The 19,555-nt window shown below is 35.7% G+C and overlaps 1 protein-coding gene across 1 annotated transcript in view; it reads right to left on the bottom strand.

Annotated features, from left to right (window-relative positions):
• Nucleotides 1-72: 72 nt before the first annotated feature.
• Nucleotides 73-19,555, bottom strand: part of cers2a (ceramide synthase 2a) — a 24,178-nt gene continuing 4,695 nt past the window's right edge. The window contains exons 2-11 of the mRNA XM_016277837.1: nucleotides 13,528-13,701; nucleotides 12,948-13,065; nucleotides 12,571-12,689; nucleotides 10,556-10,613; nucleotides 9,526-9,576; nucleotides 9,093-9,185; nucleotides 5,031-5,159; nucleotides 3,257-3,363; nucleotides 2,797-2,950; nucleotides 73-371 (exon numbers count right to left, since the gene is read on the bottom strand). Of these exons, the coding sequence (XP_016133323.1) occupies nucleotides 219-371; nucleotides 2,797-2,950; nucleotides 3,257-3,363; nucleotides 5,031-5,159; nucleotides 9,093-9,185; nucleotides 9,526-9,576; nucleotides 10,556-10,613; nucleotides 12,571-12,689; nucleotides 12,948-13,065; nucleotides 13,528-13,700 (1,155 nt within the window). The 5' untranslated portion in view covers nucleotide 13,701 and the 3' untranslated portion in view covers nucleotides 73-218. The remainder of the gene's footprint in view (nucleotides 372-2,796; nucleotides 2,951-3,256; nucleotides 3,364-5,030; nucleotides 5,160-9,092; nucleotides 9,186-9,525; nucleotides 9,577-10,555; nucleotides 10,614-12,570; nucleotides 12,690-12,947; nucleotides 13,066-13,527; nucleotides 13,702-19,555) is intronic.

Below are 19,555 nucleotides of genomic sequence, written 5' to 3'. Positions count from 1 at the left end.
TATATATATATATATATATATATATATATATATATATATATATATATATATATATATATATATATATATATATATATATCTCTCTCTACATGTATTGTGAGTGTGTGTTTGCTCTGGGTCTTTTCAATCCATCAAACACCCCTGGCGTTAGTTTGTTGGTCTCGTCCGTGTGTACAGGAAGGGGAGTGTTGTACCTCCTTCTCTCGTCTCTGCTAGTATCACTCGGTCTTGCGGTGATGGTTGTTGTTTAGAGGAGAGTGGCCGTTCTGCACTGGTCCATTTTTCATTGGCGCTTTCCTGTCCTCCTGTTCTTCCTCATCGTCCTCAGTGTCTGTTTCTTCTCGGTCACTCCTCTCATCCTCCACAATATTCTGTGGCATGACAAATTAACTGTGATGAAGCTTTAAAATCCTTGCAATTCATATTTCCTACAATTTTATGCAATTATTTCTGCCTGAATCACTTCAAAGGGTAGTTCACACAAAAATGAAGGTTGTGTCATCATTTACTTACACTACACTCATGTAGCTCAAACTAACAGAACTTTCTTTCTTGTGTGGAACACAAAAGGAGAAAATCTGAAGAATGACCAAGCTGCACTGTTTCGTAGAACTAATTGGATGGAAACCAGAAATAGCGAAGGTCACAATTTACTTTCATTGCACGGAGACCAGCAGCTTGGACAATCTGCTAAATATCTTCTTTTGTTTGTTTGTTTTTCCATATGTGAAAAAAAACTGCATTTGAGATTTTGAGAGTGAAATGCTAAACATATTTTTGTTGAGATGCTACCATATATAGAAACTTTTGGGGTTGTTAAGATTTTTTTTTATGTTTGTGTGGAACACAAAAGGAGAAATTCTGAAGAATGACCAAGCTGCACTGTTTCGTAGAACTAATTGGATGGAAACCAGAAATAGCGAAGGTCACAATTTACTTTCATTGCACGGAGACCAGCAGCTTGGACAATCTGCTAAATATCTTCTTTTGTTTGTTTGTTTTTCCATATGTGAAAAAAAACTGCATTTGAGATTTTGAGAGTGAAATGCTAAACATATTTTTGTTGAGATGCTACCATATATAGAAACTTTTGGGGTTGTTAAGATTTTTTTTTATGTTTCTTAAAGGGATAGTTCACCCAAAAATGGAAATTCTGTCATTAATTACTCACCCTCATGTTGTTCTAAACCCGTAAGATCGCCGTTCATCTTTGGAACACAAATTAAGATATTTTTAATGAATTCTGAGAGCTTTCTGACCCTCCCATAGACAGCAATGTAATAACGTAGCAAGGAGATCGGTAAAATAATCCATGTGACATCAGGGGTTCAACCGTAATTTTACGAAGGTACGAGAATAATTTTTGTATGCAAAAAAACTAAAAACGACTTTATTCAACAATTAGTCTTTTCCACGTCACCCTGGTGCCATTTTGGAGAGTATCCACTGAACGTAAACAGCGTCTCATGTTGTTCTAAACCCGTAAGATCGCCGTTCATCTTTGGAACACAAATTAAGATATTTTTAATGAATTCTGAGAGCTTTCTGACCCTCCCATAGACAGCAATGTAATAACGTAGCAAGGAGATCGGTAAAATAATCCATGTGACATCAGGGGTTCAACCGTAATTTTACGAAGGTACGAGAATAATTTTTGTATGCAAAAAAACAAAAAACGACTTTATTCAACAATTAGTCTTTTCCACGTCACCCTGGTGCCATTTTGGAGAGTATCCACTGAATGTAAACAGCGTATGCTGTTCTGTGTCAGCTGCGTCAAGTGGATATGTTTTCTACATTGTTTACGCTTTAATTTGAACGAAAACAACGTATCCGTGTGATGCAGCTGACACAGAATAGCATATGCGGTTTACGTTCAGTGGATACTCTCCAAAATGGCGCTAGGGTGACGCGGAGAAGGCGAATTGTTGAATAAAGTTGTTATTTTTGTTTTTTTTGCGTACAAAAATTATTCTCGTAGCTTCGTAAAAATTACGGTTGAACCCCTGATGTCACATGGATTATTTTACCGATCTCCTTGCTACGTCTCTGGACGTTGATCGTGGTAGTAACCTTGCTGTCTATGGGAGGGTCAGAGAGCTCTCAGAATTAATCAAAAATATCTTAATTTGTGTTCCGAAGATGAATGGAGGTCTTATGGGTTTAGAACGACATGAGGGTGAGTAATTAATGACAGAATTTCCATTTTTGGGTGAACTATCCCTTTAAGGAATTCTCTTATGTTCCCCAAAGCTGCATTTATTTGCTAAAAAAAATACAGTAAAAACAGTAATAGTGAAATATTATTACGATTTAAAATAATGTTTTTATTTTAATATATTTTACACTGTAATTTATTCCTGTGATGGTAAAGCTGAATTTTCAGCATCATTACTCCAGTCCTCAGTGTCATGTGATACTTCAAAAATCATTCTAATATGCTGATTTGCTGCTCAAGAGACAATATTTATTAATACTGTAAACAGTTTTTGTAGAAATATTTGTGTAAATTAAGATTCTTTGATGGATAGAAAGTTAAAAAAAAAAATTATATTTATTTGTGTATGTACATGATAGAAGATTACACATGTACATGATAGATAATGTTAGCATATATATATATATATATATAGATTTAAATAAATAAATAAAGAGGAAAATGTCAATTTACGGGATTTTTGGGAGGATATTTTTATCTTCTTGATTTGAAACAAGCCGTCACTTTTACAGAACTATAGAGGATAAAATGCCAAAATATAATATCCAAAGTAGTCCAGTCTGTACTGGATAACTTACATTGCCTGGCAAGAATTTGATGGCCATATGCAGAATGAGCACGGCCCAGAAGATGTGCAGACACTGCAGCACAAACAGCAGCCCATTAAAGAAGTAATATCCAAAGAACGGAGGATAAACGGTCACTGGATACACCAAAGTACAATGCAAAATCCTGAGAGACACGGAAAAGAGAGAAAGTGAGAGTTTAACATCTGACATGTACCTAGCAATGAAGAAAAAAAAAAAAAAGGCATCTGGAGTTCATTTCGCAAAGGTTTATAGAATTATTAAAAAGTGTGACATTTCAACTAAACTTTGAGACAGGCACGAATTCCTATTTATAGAGCTTTCATTTGATATTATAGAAGCAAATCATTTGATATCTCTTGACAAATACAGAAAGTGGGTCAAGAGAAATGCATGATTTATAGGTTTAATTATAAACCTTGGGATCAAAATAGAAAATTTGCCAACTCACCAAAATGGGAAGATGACGAGTCTGGTGATGATGAAGATGACAGCAAATATGATGAATATGTAGTTGCACGCTTTTCTCCAGCCGGCGTAGTTAAACATTTTGGCAGACTGTTGGGACAGACAGAGATGGGACATTATGTCTTTGAGTCTAGCACAAAAAGCACCACTAGGAGACAGTGTTTCACAGCAGCATTAATAACCCTGACTGAATTAATTTAGCCATTTACAAGAGCGATATAACTTTACAAGCACATGAAGCTCGATAACAGCAAAGGAAAATATTTTTTAAATAAACAATATTTGGATTACAACTATTAATATCAGGTAATGGACAGCACTATGAGTGTGTATCATCTGGATGTGGCTGGATGTCACAAAAGCCAAATGTGTAAACAAGACCTATGTGATAAAATTATTTGTTCATAGAAATTGAGGAAAAAACATTACAAATCGCAAAGTGTGTCTGCGAAACACTCGTTCACTATAACATTCTATTCACTATAGGGCTGTCAAAAAAAACTAATTTAGAATATTCGTCGAATTTAAAATAAAAATTCGCATTCGAATGCAAAAACGTTGCATTCGAATTTTAGGTGTGCGTTAAGGAGGCAGCCTTATCTGCGGCGCACGAGATGCGATGACGATGTAAGTGTCGTTGCATCATAATGTTTTTTTTAGCCTATCCATTTGAAGCCACTAGATGCGGCGCTGCTGCATTGTCAATTACAAATATTGTGGGACAAGATAACAATGCGGAGAAGATCTTGTTTACATCAAAACCGAAACCAAGCTGTTCACACAGAACGCATATTTCACTCTAGACGGACATCTATTACTGTTGCACTCGCGTCTCGCACAAAAGAGCCGCATGTTTAGAAAGCCATGTACAATTAATGCAATACTGCATCTTTACTGTGTCTTCACTGTGTCTGTCACTCTGTTGCCCTTTCGGGCTTGAACTGATGGTAAAACTAACAACATTATTAACTGTCTTGATATTTATTTTGAAAGATGAAGCTCGCGATTATGGTAAGGGACGTTACATTTCCGACGCGTGCTTGTGGTGTTCGGCCAATCACAATGCACTGGGTCAGCTTGCCAATCAGAGCAGACTGCACTTGTCAAAGGAGGGGGCTTTGTTGAAAACGACGTGTTTGAGAGAGGCGGGGCATAGAGGACCTACAATAATGTACAGTATTTGAAAAAGAATCTGTTTTTTGAACATTAAAGCATGTCAACATATTCTGTTACAGCAAATACATCATATAATTCATCTTTAAATGAAAAATGTACTCTGTGTGATTGGCTTTCCGCTCTTTGTATTAAACTATGCATACATGCATGATGCGGTTTTGTTTATAGTTGTTTAAGCAACTTAATTATAATAGGTTTATAAACATTATTTTAAACATTATGCACTTTTTTTTCGCAGATAGTCATGTTATCTTATGCTTTGAATGATGCGCCCTCTTTTGGCCTCAGGAGAGAAGCCAAAAGCTTTTCTTCACCCTAACTGAAATTATATATTTTAAATCCGAATATAATTCGAAATTTTATAATATTTAAGTACAAAATTCAAATTTAGTTTTTCAGCCATTTTGACAGCCCTAATCTACTATAACATTCTATTAAACAATCTGATGTGTGGCTTTCACTTAACATACGCATGTTGCAAATAAGATAACGCAAATGTTTGAAAAACATTTTCTCTCTGTATTGAAGTGTAACAAAGTCAAAGCTCCAGGGACACAGTCTCTACACTAATGTTCCCTTACCTCCAGCAGATAGTCGGAGGCGTCGTGCACCAGCATAATGAGGGTTCCTGCTCTGATGTAGTTCACACACCAGGAGAAACTAATCAGCAGGATGGTGGCAACATGGTGCACTATTTGTTCTTTAAAGTCCTGAAGGAAAGAGAACGAGAGAAAATATGATCTTCCCAACAAAATAACCCAATGGTTATGGACTTAGTACTGCCATGGTTTATTAGAAGTACCATGTTAATAACATAAATATGGTAATTCTTCAGTAATATGGTACACTGTCAATCAAAAGTTTGGGGTCGGTAAGATTTTCATGTTTAGGGAAGAAGCCTCTTGTGCTCACCAAGGCTGCATTTATTTGATCAGAAATGCATAATTTAGGGGATTTCACATATTCTGTTTGAGAACATTAGTATGATATTGCCAAAGCTTTAAACTCAAAGTTCAGGATGAGCACAATAGACTAGGTGACTGATTAATTCAACCATCACTTAAAATAGGTGACCTATTAAAATTCAGTTTGTGAAAATACCACCAGGTGACATTCGATCCGTTGGATTTTATCATCTCAGGCAAGTGATTTTTTTCATGTTGGATAAAGCTCGATTTGATGCACAACCCAAATGTAAAAGACATGTCTTATTGGGCTCTCAAATGTTCCCTCAAACTTTAGAAAGAATGAACATTGATGCATCATCTTCATTCAGCTCAGTTATGAAGCTTTATTTGCCAGGTTGGCTAGAAGTTCAATGAACTGCACCAAACATGAGACCGATTTGAAAGATAAACTGTTTAAGCTAGCCCAAGCTGGTTTTAGCTGGTGTAAAATGGTTTTGCCAAGCTGGTCTGAAAAGTGTCTAAAATCTGCCAACAGAAAAGCAAACACCAGTAAACCAGCTTAGGCTGTTTTTTCAGCAGGGCTTATAATAAATCATTGGACAAGTGATGCAAAACCGCTGATAAACCTAATCCTGCTGTACTTTTACTGTTCACTAATGCTTTGTGGAATGGCTAGTGTTCTCTCTGTGCTGGAAACAGACTATACAAAAATCCAAATTAATGCTATTATCAAATGGCTCTGTGAGAGAAGAGATTTTCTACTGATGATTAACCATCCTCAAATGCGCACACACAAACGCAGCAGCTAACACTCCACATCCAAGCTGGACATCTCGGAAGTCCTTGTGATACTAATGAATAAAAACGAATGAATAGTGGGTATTTCTATGAAAAAGACAGATTTTTTTTTTTAAGTTTAGGGTTTTAAGTAGGGATGCACCGATACCACTTTTTCCAGTACTCGCCCGATACCGATACTTTTATTTTTGGTACTTGCCGATACCGAGTACCGATACCAATATTTTATTGCATTTGTAAATTTTAAAAATATTGGGTACAGAAACCAAAAGAGTATGTATAATGTTAGTTGGTTAACTTAATTTATCAAATAGATACAGCCAAACCAAAATGTATTCAGACACCTTCAACATTTCTCACATTATCAAAGTTTATTCGCAATAGTTTAGAAAATGGTAATAAAATATAACAAGAACTCAAGGTTAAATTGTCAGAACAAATTCAGCTTGATAATGTTAGATAACTTTGATAGAAAGGTATGTAGCCTAATGGATTACAATCAACCAAAAAATTAGACAGCTGTTAGTATGACAGTATTTACACAACTATCAATATGGACTTAGTACTGCCATGGTTTATTAGAAGTACCATGTTAATAACATAAATATGGTAATTCTTCAGTAATATGGTACACTGTCAATCAAAAGTTTGGGGTCGGTAAGATTTTCATGTTTAGGGAAGAAGCCTCTTGTGCTCACCAAGGCTGCATTTATTTGATCAGAAATGCATAATTTAGGGGATTTCACATATTCTGTTTGAGAACATTAGTATGATATTGCCAAAGCTTTAAACTCAAAGTTCAGGATGAGCACAATAGACTAGGTGACTGATTAATTCAACCATCACTTAAAATAGGTGACCTATTAAAATTCAGTTTGTGAAAATACCACCAGGTGACATTCGATCCGTTGGATTTTATCATCTCAGGCAAGTGATTTTTTTCATGTTGGATAAAGCTCGATTTGATGCACAACCCAAATGTAAAAGACATGTCTTATTGGGCTCTCAAATGTTCCCTCAAACTTTAGAAAGAATGAACATTGATGCATCATCTTCATTCAGCTCAGTTATGAAGCTTTATTTGCCAGGTTGGCTAGAAGTTCAATGAACTGCACCAAACATGAGACCGATTTGAAAGATAAACTGTTTAAGCTAGCCCAAGCTGGTTTTAGCTGGTGTAAAATGGTTTTGCCAAGCTGGTCTGAAAAGTGTCTAAAATCTGCCAACAGAAAAGCAAACACCAGTAAACCAGCTTAGGCTGTTTTTTCAGCAGGGCTTATAATAAATCATTGGACAAGTGATGCAAAACCGCAGATAAACCTAATCCTGCTGTACTTTTACTGTTCACTAATGCTTTGTGGAATGGCTAGTGTTCTCTCTGTGCTGGAAACAGACTATACAAAAATCCAAATTAATGCTATTATCAAATGGCTCTGTGAGAGAAGAGATTTTCTACTGATGATTAACCATCCTCAAATGCGCACACACAAACGCAGCAGCTAACACTCCACATCCAAGCTGGACATCTCGGAAGTCCTTGTGATACTAATGAATAAAAACGAATGAATAGTGGGTATTTCTATGAAAAAGACAGATTTTTTTTTTAAGTTTAGGGTTTTTAAGTAGGGATGCACCGATACCACTTTTTCCAGTACTCGCCCGATACCGATACTTTTATTTTTGGTACTTGCCGATACCGAGTACCGATACCAATATTTTATTGCATTTGTAAATTTTAAAAATATTGGGTACAGAAACCAAAAGAGTATGTATAATGTTAGTTGGTTAACTTAATTTATCAAATAGATACAGCCAAACCAAAATGTATTCAGACACCTTCAACATTTCTCACATTATCAAAGTTTATTCGCAATAGTTTAGAAAATGGTAATAAAATATAACAAGAACTCAAGGTTAAATTGTCAGAACAAATTCAGCTTGATAATGTTAGATAACTTTGATAGAAAGGTATGTAGCCTAATGGATTACAATCAACCAAAAAATTAGACAGCTGTTAGTATGACAGTATTTACACAACTATCAATACGTAGTCGGGCAACCTTTAGCCTTAATGACTGCCTGTAGTCTCCTGGGCATGCTGTCACCCAGATTCATTGCAACCTCAACTTCATTCCCCCCCCGACTCGGTCTGAATAATTTTTGGTCCCAAATTTGTATCAGTTTTACTGGTAGTCCACTGTATGAAGAAATTTTGGATATAATATATTTATATTCCAAAGCCACTCATATAATGCAGAAACACGCGTGCACGTATTTGTACTGGTGCAGAATAGTACAGCCTAGCGCATTTCACACAGGCTGCTAGATTCACTTTCGCCAGAAGGTCGTGTATGCCTAAGGTTGAAAATAAATGACATTTATAGTGAATGCCCCTATAAATGGTCTTATTTTTACGATTTAGTTTTAATCCAAATGATGCGTGTGCTAAGTGAGAGAACATCAAAGATCACACAACAGAAGTGCGCACTCTCTCTCTCTCTCTCTCCCTCTCGTTAAGTAACTTGTGCATTGTTTTACTTACTTGTTTATGACATATCCGACCGAACTACAAACTTTCCAGTGATGTCTGTGAGAAAGGTATATTCACTCGACAAGCTCGCGCATCTGCGCCGCCACGCTCAATCCACTCAGCACGCTTTGCTTATCAGCTCGCGCACATCAGCTATACAGACGTCAATACTGAATGTTTAACATTATATTCACTGCATACATATACTTCGTAGACATCCTTAATCTCTTATAACTCCATTCTGCTGTCTGTTGTTCTGTTGTCGGTGTTTCTTTGTCTGAATATGGCACTGATCACATGCTGTGTGGTATCGGCGTTTGGTATCGGGACATTTTAACAAGTACAAGTACAGAAGCTCAGTATCGGTGCATCCCTAGTTTTAAGTTTAAAGTCTTTGGCTCACTCACTTTTCGCTTGACGTCTGATGCGACGCTGAAGAGGAGGGACATGTAAAAGCCTAGTTCAATCATGTAGTACCAGTACTGAGAAGGCAGCAGTGGCTAGAGAGAGAAACAAATAAATTCATAAAATGTTTTGAAAGATGACATTTCAGTATCAGTAACAACAGAACAGCGATGTGGTTAAAAGACAGTGGGTTTTACAAATGACAAACGTTTCTACAGCTGATTTATTCTGCTGTATATGACCTGAAGGTTTAAGGAAAGGTACTGTGGCATCAGTTTGCATATTTCTCATGTGAAATTCTAATTTCTCATTCCTCCTTGTTAAAACATATTTACATAAGCTTAGCAATACCAAAGACCATTTCAGATTTAGACAAGGTTGTGCAGACACATTTCACACCCACAATCAATAGAAGAATGAAAGAAGTGAACGCACCAGCATTGGAAACCCTGCCCACATCTCCTTCATTTTGTAGAGCCAAGGTTTCTGCACAACACAAACAATATGAAGACAATATGAGCCAAGACAAAAGTGCTCTCATATTTCATCTCAACAAAAGCGCTGCAGGTCACAAGTATGACATTACAGGAGGGGTTGTGGTCCACCAGTATGGGTATTTGAACAGCCGATGCCAGAATTTAGAGAGCAGGCTGGCTGATAGATTATATAATGGTAGATATAAAGCACAAGTCAAACATTTGCTTGATTGGTTGGTGTTTTAATGCCATGCCAGCTATTGGCTGTCATGGGGAATAACAAGTTGAAATTTGCTTTGGAATAAAACTCTAAAATGGATAAATCAAACATTTAGAGACACTAGATTTAATATTTTTGGTTCTCATGAAGGCCTTTCCTTAAATTCTTGAAATTAGTTTTGTAGACAAAGATCATTTGTCCACATGTATGGTTTCAGAATTTCTCTTAGAAATGTTCTTTTTTTTGTGTTTGATTTTTGTTTGCACATAACTCCATGTGCTATTTTGATGACTTTACTATTATTCTAAAAATGCAGAAAATACTAATAAAAGAATAAGTAGGTTTGTCCAATATTGCATCTATAGTGAATGTAGATAAATATGAGATAGATATAAATTTCATTTTAGAAAATAAGGTGTTCATAATATTGTTGAAATAAAATTTACGGATACAAATGGGAACCTCTTCTAATATCTGAGTGAATTCTGAGTAAATATTGTGTAAACTAAACAATATTTACCCAAAATGCCATCAACTATTTGAAAACAAAAATGTGCATTATCCCTGGACAAAAATAACAACAGTTTTTGGAAATTACACTTGGATCAACCAGCCAAGAGGAAAATGTTTCATAATAACAACAGCTGATTAATGAGGCCGATATTATAGGAAATAAATATATATTATAAAACAAAGTAGGTTTTGGTTTATGCCAATAAACTCAAAATGGCCAAAAAGGGAGGAAAATGGAAGCATGTTTAATACTTACATCAATGAGTGCAGCAAGGCCAGCAATGAAAGCAAGAAGGTAAAAGGTAAATCTCCAACTGTAAGAAAATGCATATTCATTTCAGCAAATAATATCCAGAAGCAAATACATTATCAGCAACATAATATACAAAGCCAAGCATCTCTCATAAGAACAAATGACAGCATTTTTTTCAGTTTAATAGATCAAAAACATTACTTGATCACCAGCCATTCAATTTAAGGGTCTACAGTTGCTACATACAGTGACAAAATGTACAAAAAGGCGGCAAAACAACACTGATACAGTCCACTCACAATACAAATACTACTATTACAAGCCCACATCACGACCAACAGCCCCTACAACTGTATTTAAAGCATCTACAACCTACTGTTGTGACTGACAGCTGGAGACGACATGCTAAACTAATTTAAAGTATGTTCCAGGCTCAATACAAGTTAAGCACTATCGACAAACATTTGTGGCATAATGTACATTACCACAGACAATAAAAGAGGCAGTTAAGTTGTGCACTAACAAGTAATGCACTTTTGAAATATGAAGCTTTTATTTATGTTAAAGCGCCAACAGGAATTACATTTGAACTAAGTTTGTCTAAAATATAATTTGTGTTGTAGATGCATGGATTTCTAGCTATTCAGTAGTACGGATGTCATGACAGGAAAAAGATATGTACAATAAAACTTTGCACAGACAAGGTTAGTAATCAATATCACTTTAGTCTTAGGCTGACAAGTATAATATCAAGAACTATTCTTCAAAAACTGATTGTAACGTTTGCTGCTCAGCAGAGTTATTTTGTCGGCAATTTTTCAAAATGAAATGAATAAAACTTATTTACTCACCCTCAAGCCATCAAGATGTAGAGGAGTATATTTCTTCATCAGAACAGATTTGAAGAAATTTTGCATTACATCACTTGCTCACCAGTGGATAATTTGCAGTGAATGGGTGCCGTCAGAATGAGAGTTCAAACAGCTGATAAAAACATCACAATAATCCACACGACTCCAGTCCATCAATTACCATCTTGTGAAGTGAAAAACTGCATGCTTACAAAAAAAATTAAAAACAAATCTGTCATTAGGACATTTTTAACTTCAAACCATTGTTTCCAGATTAAATACAAGTCCATAATCTATACTATTGCTTTCACCAGATCAAGCACTGTTTACAAACTAAAACAGTCCAAAACAGGTGGATTTTGATAGGAGAGGCCAAGAGGATGGACCTTTTCACTGGAGAAAGTGTTATTATGGATTATGGACTGCATTTTGGCAAGAAGTGATGGTTGAAAAGTTAAATCTTAATGATGCTCTTCTCATCACAAGACGTTAATTGATGGACTGGAGTCGTGTGGATTACTTGTGAATTATTATCTTGTTTTTATCAGCTGTTTGGACTCTCATTCTGACGGCACCCATTCACTGCAGAGGATCCACTGGTGAGCAAGTGAAGTAATGCTCAATTTCTCAAATCTTCTCATGAAGAAACAAACTCATCTACATATTGGATGGCCTGATTTAAATTTTTGGGTGAACTATTTTAAGGTAATCAACATTACCCCAAATGCTTTGGATTAATCTTAACTCTGTATTGAACCCTGTGCATTCCTTTAATTACGTGTGTTGGATGTGGTTCTGAAGCACAAGACAAATAAATGTTGAAATGTCAAGGACAAGATATTAATGGACCAACCCACCGTTAGTAAAATACATGGGTACATTAGCCAAATTTTGTTTATTAATACCACATACCGTTTCTCCTGTGTGCAATAGACTTCCTACCACCTAATGGAAAATTGATGTGTTTTTTCTGTTTTACAGTGAATTTCGTGTATTATGACATGTTGTACCACTCAATACTTAGATTATCAGTGAGCATTGTTACTTAATCATTTTATAATGTTCATGACATTAAGCAAGCTAATAAAATACACAGCATGGTGGATTTTAAGGCCATTTATGAAAGGATGGAAATGGGGTTCAAACAGTCTGTGTATTGTTCTGTACCTGGCCTCTCTGAACTTCTTCAGCTTGTTGGGTCGCTCTTCATTCCTTCGTCGCCTGAACCATCTGTGGATCTGACTTTCTGAGTACCCGGTCTTTTTACCTAAACTCTCGATTTCGCTCTGAAGAGTAACAGAGAACATGAAGGGTCATTTAATGGTGAGACATGCTTTTAAGGGTATGAGATTCACATGTTGCTCACGAGCGGACTGAAACAATTCAGCATTGAAAATGTGTGTACATATACACAAGATAGCAAAAACTTGCTGCATACATTTACATTCACAATACAGATGCATGAATCTAAAGCAGCTTATAAATGAGGAAACATACAAAAAGTAAAGGGTTTAACTGTACTAATGAGTTTGGCAGTGTAGTACCTGTTTGGGATTTTTACTTGTAATTCTGAAGTACGACTCCAGCGTGAGGTTGTGCGCCGCTTTCACTCTGACTTTCTCCTTTACGCCCAAAGCTGCGGCCAGTTGAGTGGCCACTGTCCTAAATTAGAAAAACGGTATTAAACTTTCAACACTTGAGTTGGAAAACTGACAACACTGCATCAATGCTAACCATATTTAAAACATCAATCATTCAAAGTTTTTGAAAAGCTAGAGCACTTACAAATGTAAAACGTAATTCAGATTGATTACTGGATAGTTTCAGACAGATAAAATTACATCAAATATCCTCCTTCTGAGCTCATGTATACAATACAGTATGTTTTGTTCACTCCATATTACACTACTGTGCTTTCGATGTTCTTAAATTCAAATGAAAACGGCCACTGAACGTGACAGACATTTTCTTTTAAACAGCTTTCTCACTAGATGAACAGCACGTGTTAATATGTACACTTCTGATAAAAAGTCTATTGCATAAACCATATGTTGCAAATACAATATTGGTGACAACCACATAAAACACTAATGAGCTAATATGATCAGTAGGTTTCATGCTGACCTCTCAAAGATCTGTCGTATGATGAGGAAGGCGAGGGCAATGGGCAGGGTCACCCACAGGTCGGATGCCTTGGAGTAGGTGAGACCGTCACGATCCTCCAGGTCAGCCCAACCCAGTCCTTCTGGAAACCACAGCCTCTCGTTCCAGAACCACTCGCTCAGCCTAGACAACATCCTGATGCAGGATGAAAAAATTACGACATATTTAGATATTTTAAAGACTACTAAATAAGACCTCATGGGGCTTTTGCAAGTGTGAGCTGCTTAACTTGTTTTCTTTGACTTTTAATGATAACTTAAAGTGTTTTTTTTAATGATCTCATATTTCATCTCATATTTAAAAAATCTGTAAAAAAAACAAAAAAAAATCTAAAGGATTATAGGATATACAGTGGGTACGGAAAGTATTCAGACCCCCTTAAATTTTTCACTCTTTGTTATATTGCAGCCATTTGCTAAAATAATTTCAGTAAATTTTTTTTCCTCATTAATGTACACACAGCACCCCATATTGACAGAAAAACACAGAATTGTTGACATTTTTGCAGATTTATTAAAAAAAGAATATATATATATATATATATATTATATATACACATACACACACACATATATACACACACACACATACATATATACTGTTTTGGCCACGGAAGTATGTTATACAAATCTTTCTTAATTAACAAATTTAACTAAAAACACAAACAAATCATTTTTAAACAAATAATATAAAATAAAAATACACTTTCTTAAATGGCTACAACATACATACACACATACACACAAGGGCTGTCAGTTTAACGCGTTAACTTAAAAAAATTACGCGATTAAAATATTTTAACGCAGTTAACGCACTGGCTCCATCCTCAGACCTGTACGTCATCTCAATTTCATATAGTTGACTGTTGACAAATATGATGAAGGTCAACAACTCCATAAATGCAGTTATGACCTAAAATTCAAGATATTGGGGCAAAAAAATACCCCTGTATGAGTTTTTGTCTCATATTTATATTATATGATAAGCGATATCACACCAGCAGCCAGAGTAATATCACACGAGTGCTGTTTTTGTCACGACCAAGTAGGGCTGGGCGATATAGCTAAAAAATTTATCAACGATATAATGTTTCATATCGTTCGGTATCGATAATTATTGACATTTTTTATAACCTTTTTTTAAAACAAAGAGCAACAGAAATTTCTTTTTAATTTAACCACTGTATTTTTAAATTAACCCAATTTATTGGGACAAACAAACAGTCAAACACAATAAAAATTAAACAAATATCTAATTTCTAATGTTTTATATGCAGATTAAATAGGTTTTAAGGAAACTTTTGGCTTGTCTTCCGAGGCCACAGGAGGGCGCAATGAGCAAAACAATGCAGCACATTTAAATTGTCAATGCAAGGTAATAAATGTCTATAAAAAATTTTTTTTTTTAAATATATTTAGAATTACGTCTAAATTAACTCATATAGCCTAAATCAAATATAATTTCGAAAATTGCATAAACAATTATGAACAAAACAGCATCATGTATTTATGCATTGCTTAATACAAAGAGCCGAATCTCCCATCATGCAGATTGCATTTAAAAACATAAGAGGCCCAGTGAAAAGGAATAAAGTTTAAACTATTTTAACTTTGCATGGCTACAATTACTGTGTGAGACGCGAGTGCAGCAGTCATATTTATCCGTCAAAATGCACCGAATATGCATCTGTATGAATGGCGTGGTTTCGGTTTTCACCTAATCAAGATCTTCTCCGCATTTGAGCTTCTATATTTCTCTAATATTTTGAATGCATAACACAGCAGCGGCGCATCTTGTGGGCTAGAATAACAAAACATTAAAATGCAACAACGTCACTCACATCGTTACCACCACATCTCGTGCGCCACTGATGACGCTCCCTGACGCACTCCTAACACTCAAATGCAAATGTTTATTTTAAATTCGACTAATATTCATTTTTTTATTCACAATCTCCTCATCACAGGCAGGCACAGCATTCATTTCAGCATGTGTTCGTGTTTGTGTGTGCTGTCTGCGTCACTCATAGCATGTGCCTATATCGTGCACTATATCAAACATCTTTTATATCGTTATCGAAGAAGACCGTCGATAACGATTGATACCGTTTTATTGCCCAGGCCTACGACCAAGTGCAAATGTGATTTTATACAACAGTTCAGTTAATAAGTTAATATTGTGTTATATTTTAAACACAATATTGTGTTTTTGTTCAATTTTGCCAACGAAAATATTACCTAAAAAGCCACGTTGTGCGTCCTGTAGCCCCTCACTGCAGAACAAAGATCCAGGGGGCGGGGTTGGGGTGGAGATGGGTAGGTTTAGGGATCATATATATAAACTAAAGGTTTCTAACCTAACCCTATATATATATATATATATATATATAAAAAATAATAATAATTCTGACCCCAAACTTTTGAATGGTAGTGTACATGAAATCAGGCAGTGGTGTTAAAAGTTGAGAAAAAAACAAGTATAATACACTAAAAAATATAATGTATAATAATAATAATGTCCATTTATTAAATGAAAATGATACATGCAAAATACTACATTTTTTAGCTACTGCTGGACAGATAACCTCTTTTATAATGTGCTTTCTATGTTTTCAACAAATTCAAATTCTTGCAACAGGTTTGGTTCATGGCTTGTAACTCTTTAACCAATACTTTTTCAAATCTTCTAGGAAAGATGAATGGGAAATTAATTTATTAGTTTTTTTATCGATACTTCAATACTGCATACCAGGATTGCTTAGAGAGCAGAATAATTAAGTTTGGAACAGCCTTTAACACACCCAATGACGCCTTAAAATGCTGTCTGTAAGCAGCTTACTAGTGTTTAAAATACAATATTTACAATACATTGCCAATAAAGCCTCACAAAACAGTCAAGCAAACACATTAAGGGATTCTAAGCTGCCATTCCTTTAGTAAACACTCATGTCGTCCGCCCTCAATATTGTTAGTTCACATTACTCAAACTAAATATGAGCTCAAAACCACTGATAAAAGCTATTGTCTCAGAGCAAACTTTCTTTAAGCGATGAGCTCTCCTGAGAGGTACATACACACATCCCTGGTACAGATCGGTGAACCATTCACACGGGACCAAGAAAACACGCAGAGGACTTTTCAATGAAAGCCCCTCCTTATTGCCGTGCTGTCAGTGACACGGTTTGAGCGGATGGGCCTCCAGCTGTACTAAAGCCTGCTCTGTCTCAATGGAGTCATTCTGAGAGGTCAGCATGACATCATGGCCGCTGTCATTGGCTGGCAGCGGCTGAAAGGCTGTTCTGTCACCTGTGGTAATGAGTACTGCTTGGAGCCGGCCGGGCCAGAGAATGAGACAGATTCTCTCTTCCTTTCCGTGCCATTCTGTGTGAATGAAGAGCTAAAAGCACTCGGATAATACCAACTGTCAGAATGTTATCTGAGCAAGGCCTGAATATATCAGCAATGTCAAAGAGCCAATATAAAGTTTGATAAAATGCCTGACACAGATGATGATATAAAAGTGGTGCAAGTAATGTAGAAAGTTGACTAAGTAGTGAATCATAAATGACAAAATAAAGGTAAACGTACTTTCTGAATCATTACTATTCTCTGAAACAATTGGTCAAGTGCCGATCCAAGACATTGTTTTTTTAAATCTCCACAACTACTAATAAACAATTTCACAAACTTTAGTGAGTTCGTAATGGCAGAATGTCTCTCAAAGGACTTAATTAGTTGCCAAGCATTAAATAAGACAAATGGCCTTTGAACCCTGAGACTAAAGACTGTCTGGCAACGTCAGCTTTTGTTTGCGGTCACACTCAGCTTTGAAGAATTGTTTGGTTAGCAAATACACAAACTATAAAAAGCAGCTGGAATGCTATGGTTGTGTTTTTGTTCGTGAATGAATCAGTGACTCGTATCTGGGACAAATTTGGAGGAAAAAAGATAAATCAGCTTTGTTGTCATTTTGGGAAAAATGCTAAGTGATGCTTAGTCGCGAAGAAATGGAAGTAGCGACATATTTTCTTCCATATTGGGATGTACATCCAGTGTAATGGATTATAATAAAAAAATAAAAAATAAAATAAAACTGTAGGGCAGGTGTTGATTGGTTGTTCGGAAGTGGGCGTTGCACTCAAAAGAAGAGGGGGTGGGATTTAAGCAGACTGAATGATTGGAGAAGACCTACATACATCATCATGGAGAAGTCTGTCGTTTTCACCAGAATATCTAATTATGACATTTTGAGTTCAATTTCCATACACGAACAGCAGTACATCAAATAAGCATCATGTGCACTTATCCAGTACAGTCGAGATAAAACTGAAGCAGCAACAGATTTTTTTCCTCCATATACTGTGATGTACATCCAGGTGTAACAAAATACCAAAACAGAAAAACGCTGGGCTGCTTCAGTTGTTGATTGGATTTTGTGATGAGGCACATAAATGAGAGCCTTAAAGCCCCGTTCACACCAAGAACGATAACTATAAAGATAACTATAACGATAACGATATTAGCGTCCACACCAGCGAACGATATCGTCTGTTTATTCTAAGCGCACGTGCGTCTGCCGCTTTAAATTCTCGAGCTCGTTACAGCAGGATGGATTCTGATTGGCTGTCAATTTTTTATCGTTCATCATCTGGAAAAAATCGTTTTGAAAGTGATTCCAACGATATCGTTTCTCTTTGTCTTTATCGTTATAGTTGTGGTGTGGACTCTGCTATTCTTTAATACTGAGAACGATTTTTAGAACTATATCTTTATAGCTATCGTCCTTGGTGTGAATGGGGCTTAAAGGGCCAGAATTTAAATTGACTAAATTAATTGTTCACAATAACCTTCCTAACATGCATTTATTAAACATATAGGGTGAATTTTCTTTTCATGCCAATAGTGTGTCAATGAATCATTTCAGTGAATGATTCAATGACTCATTCATAGAAAGTATGCATATTTGAATACAAATAGACATGTTTCAGTGTCCAAATATCCACAGTACTTCCATACTTTACAGTATCCAAAAAGTAGTATGTAAAATGAGTATTATGTCCCTTTATGCAGTATTCATAAAACAATAAGTGTAAAATATCCAGATGACCTAAACAAATTCATGAATGAATCTTTTAGTGAACACAACCAAAGATTTTATTTAAAGGGACAGTTCACACAAAAATGAAAATTGTGTCATCATTTACTCACCCTCATGTCGTTCCAAACCTGTATGAGTTTTTCTTATGTTGAAGATAACATCTATCTTATGTTTTTGTATCATTTAATTCCATGTGTTACTTGCCGTTTCATTGCAATTTTTTTATGAAACAGCAACATTGCATAGCAATGTCTCAGTGAGAATGCTTCAACATAATTTTTTAGTGTACAGTGAAAGATAACTTACAAATTATTAGAGGATAACATTAAAATAAAAAACAAAGCGAGAGAAATGCTGCTTATCTATAAAAAGTATAACATCTTATGCATCGTACACCCTACGTACGTCATAACGTCTCGTGACGTCATAGCGTGGTATGAGACGCCACTTCAAAGCCCTCGAGTGAAACACGAGATGACAACAGTGTTGCCAATTTAGCAATTTTGTTGCTAAATTTAGCAACTTTTCAGACTACCCTAGCAACTTTTTCTTCCAAAAGCACCTAGCAACAAATTTAGCAATTTAAAAAAATTGATTTGGCAACCTTTAGCAACTTTTGATAAGTGACTCAGACAATAAAAAGGCACACATTTTCCATCCAAATTACACAAAAAGAGGAAACCACAGATGCCTAGCAGTACACACATCACGTGAATTGAGTTAGCTGCTATTTGCAATTGTTCACTTTAATAATAATAATAATAATAATTGAATAATTTGATAATTGAATAATTGTTCATTTATGATACACTTTGTTAGTAGCTTGTACATGCGATTGTTGATCAGTTAGTATACTGTAAGAAAAATGGAAAATCTTTCAGGACATTATCCA

Source organism: Sinocyclocheilus grahami, unplaced genomic scaffold (genome assembly GCF_001515645.1).
Source record: "Sinocyclocheilus grahami isolate Dianchi unplaced genomic scaffold, SAMN03320097.WGS_v1.1 scaffold116.1, whole genome shotgun sequence".
In the NCBI taxonomy this organism is placed as follows: Eukaryota; Metazoa; Chordata; class Actinopteri; order Cypriniformes; family Cyprinidae; genus Sinocyclocheilus; species Sinocyclocheilus grahami.
This window is presented reverse-complemented; position numbering and strand designations above follow the sequence as displayed.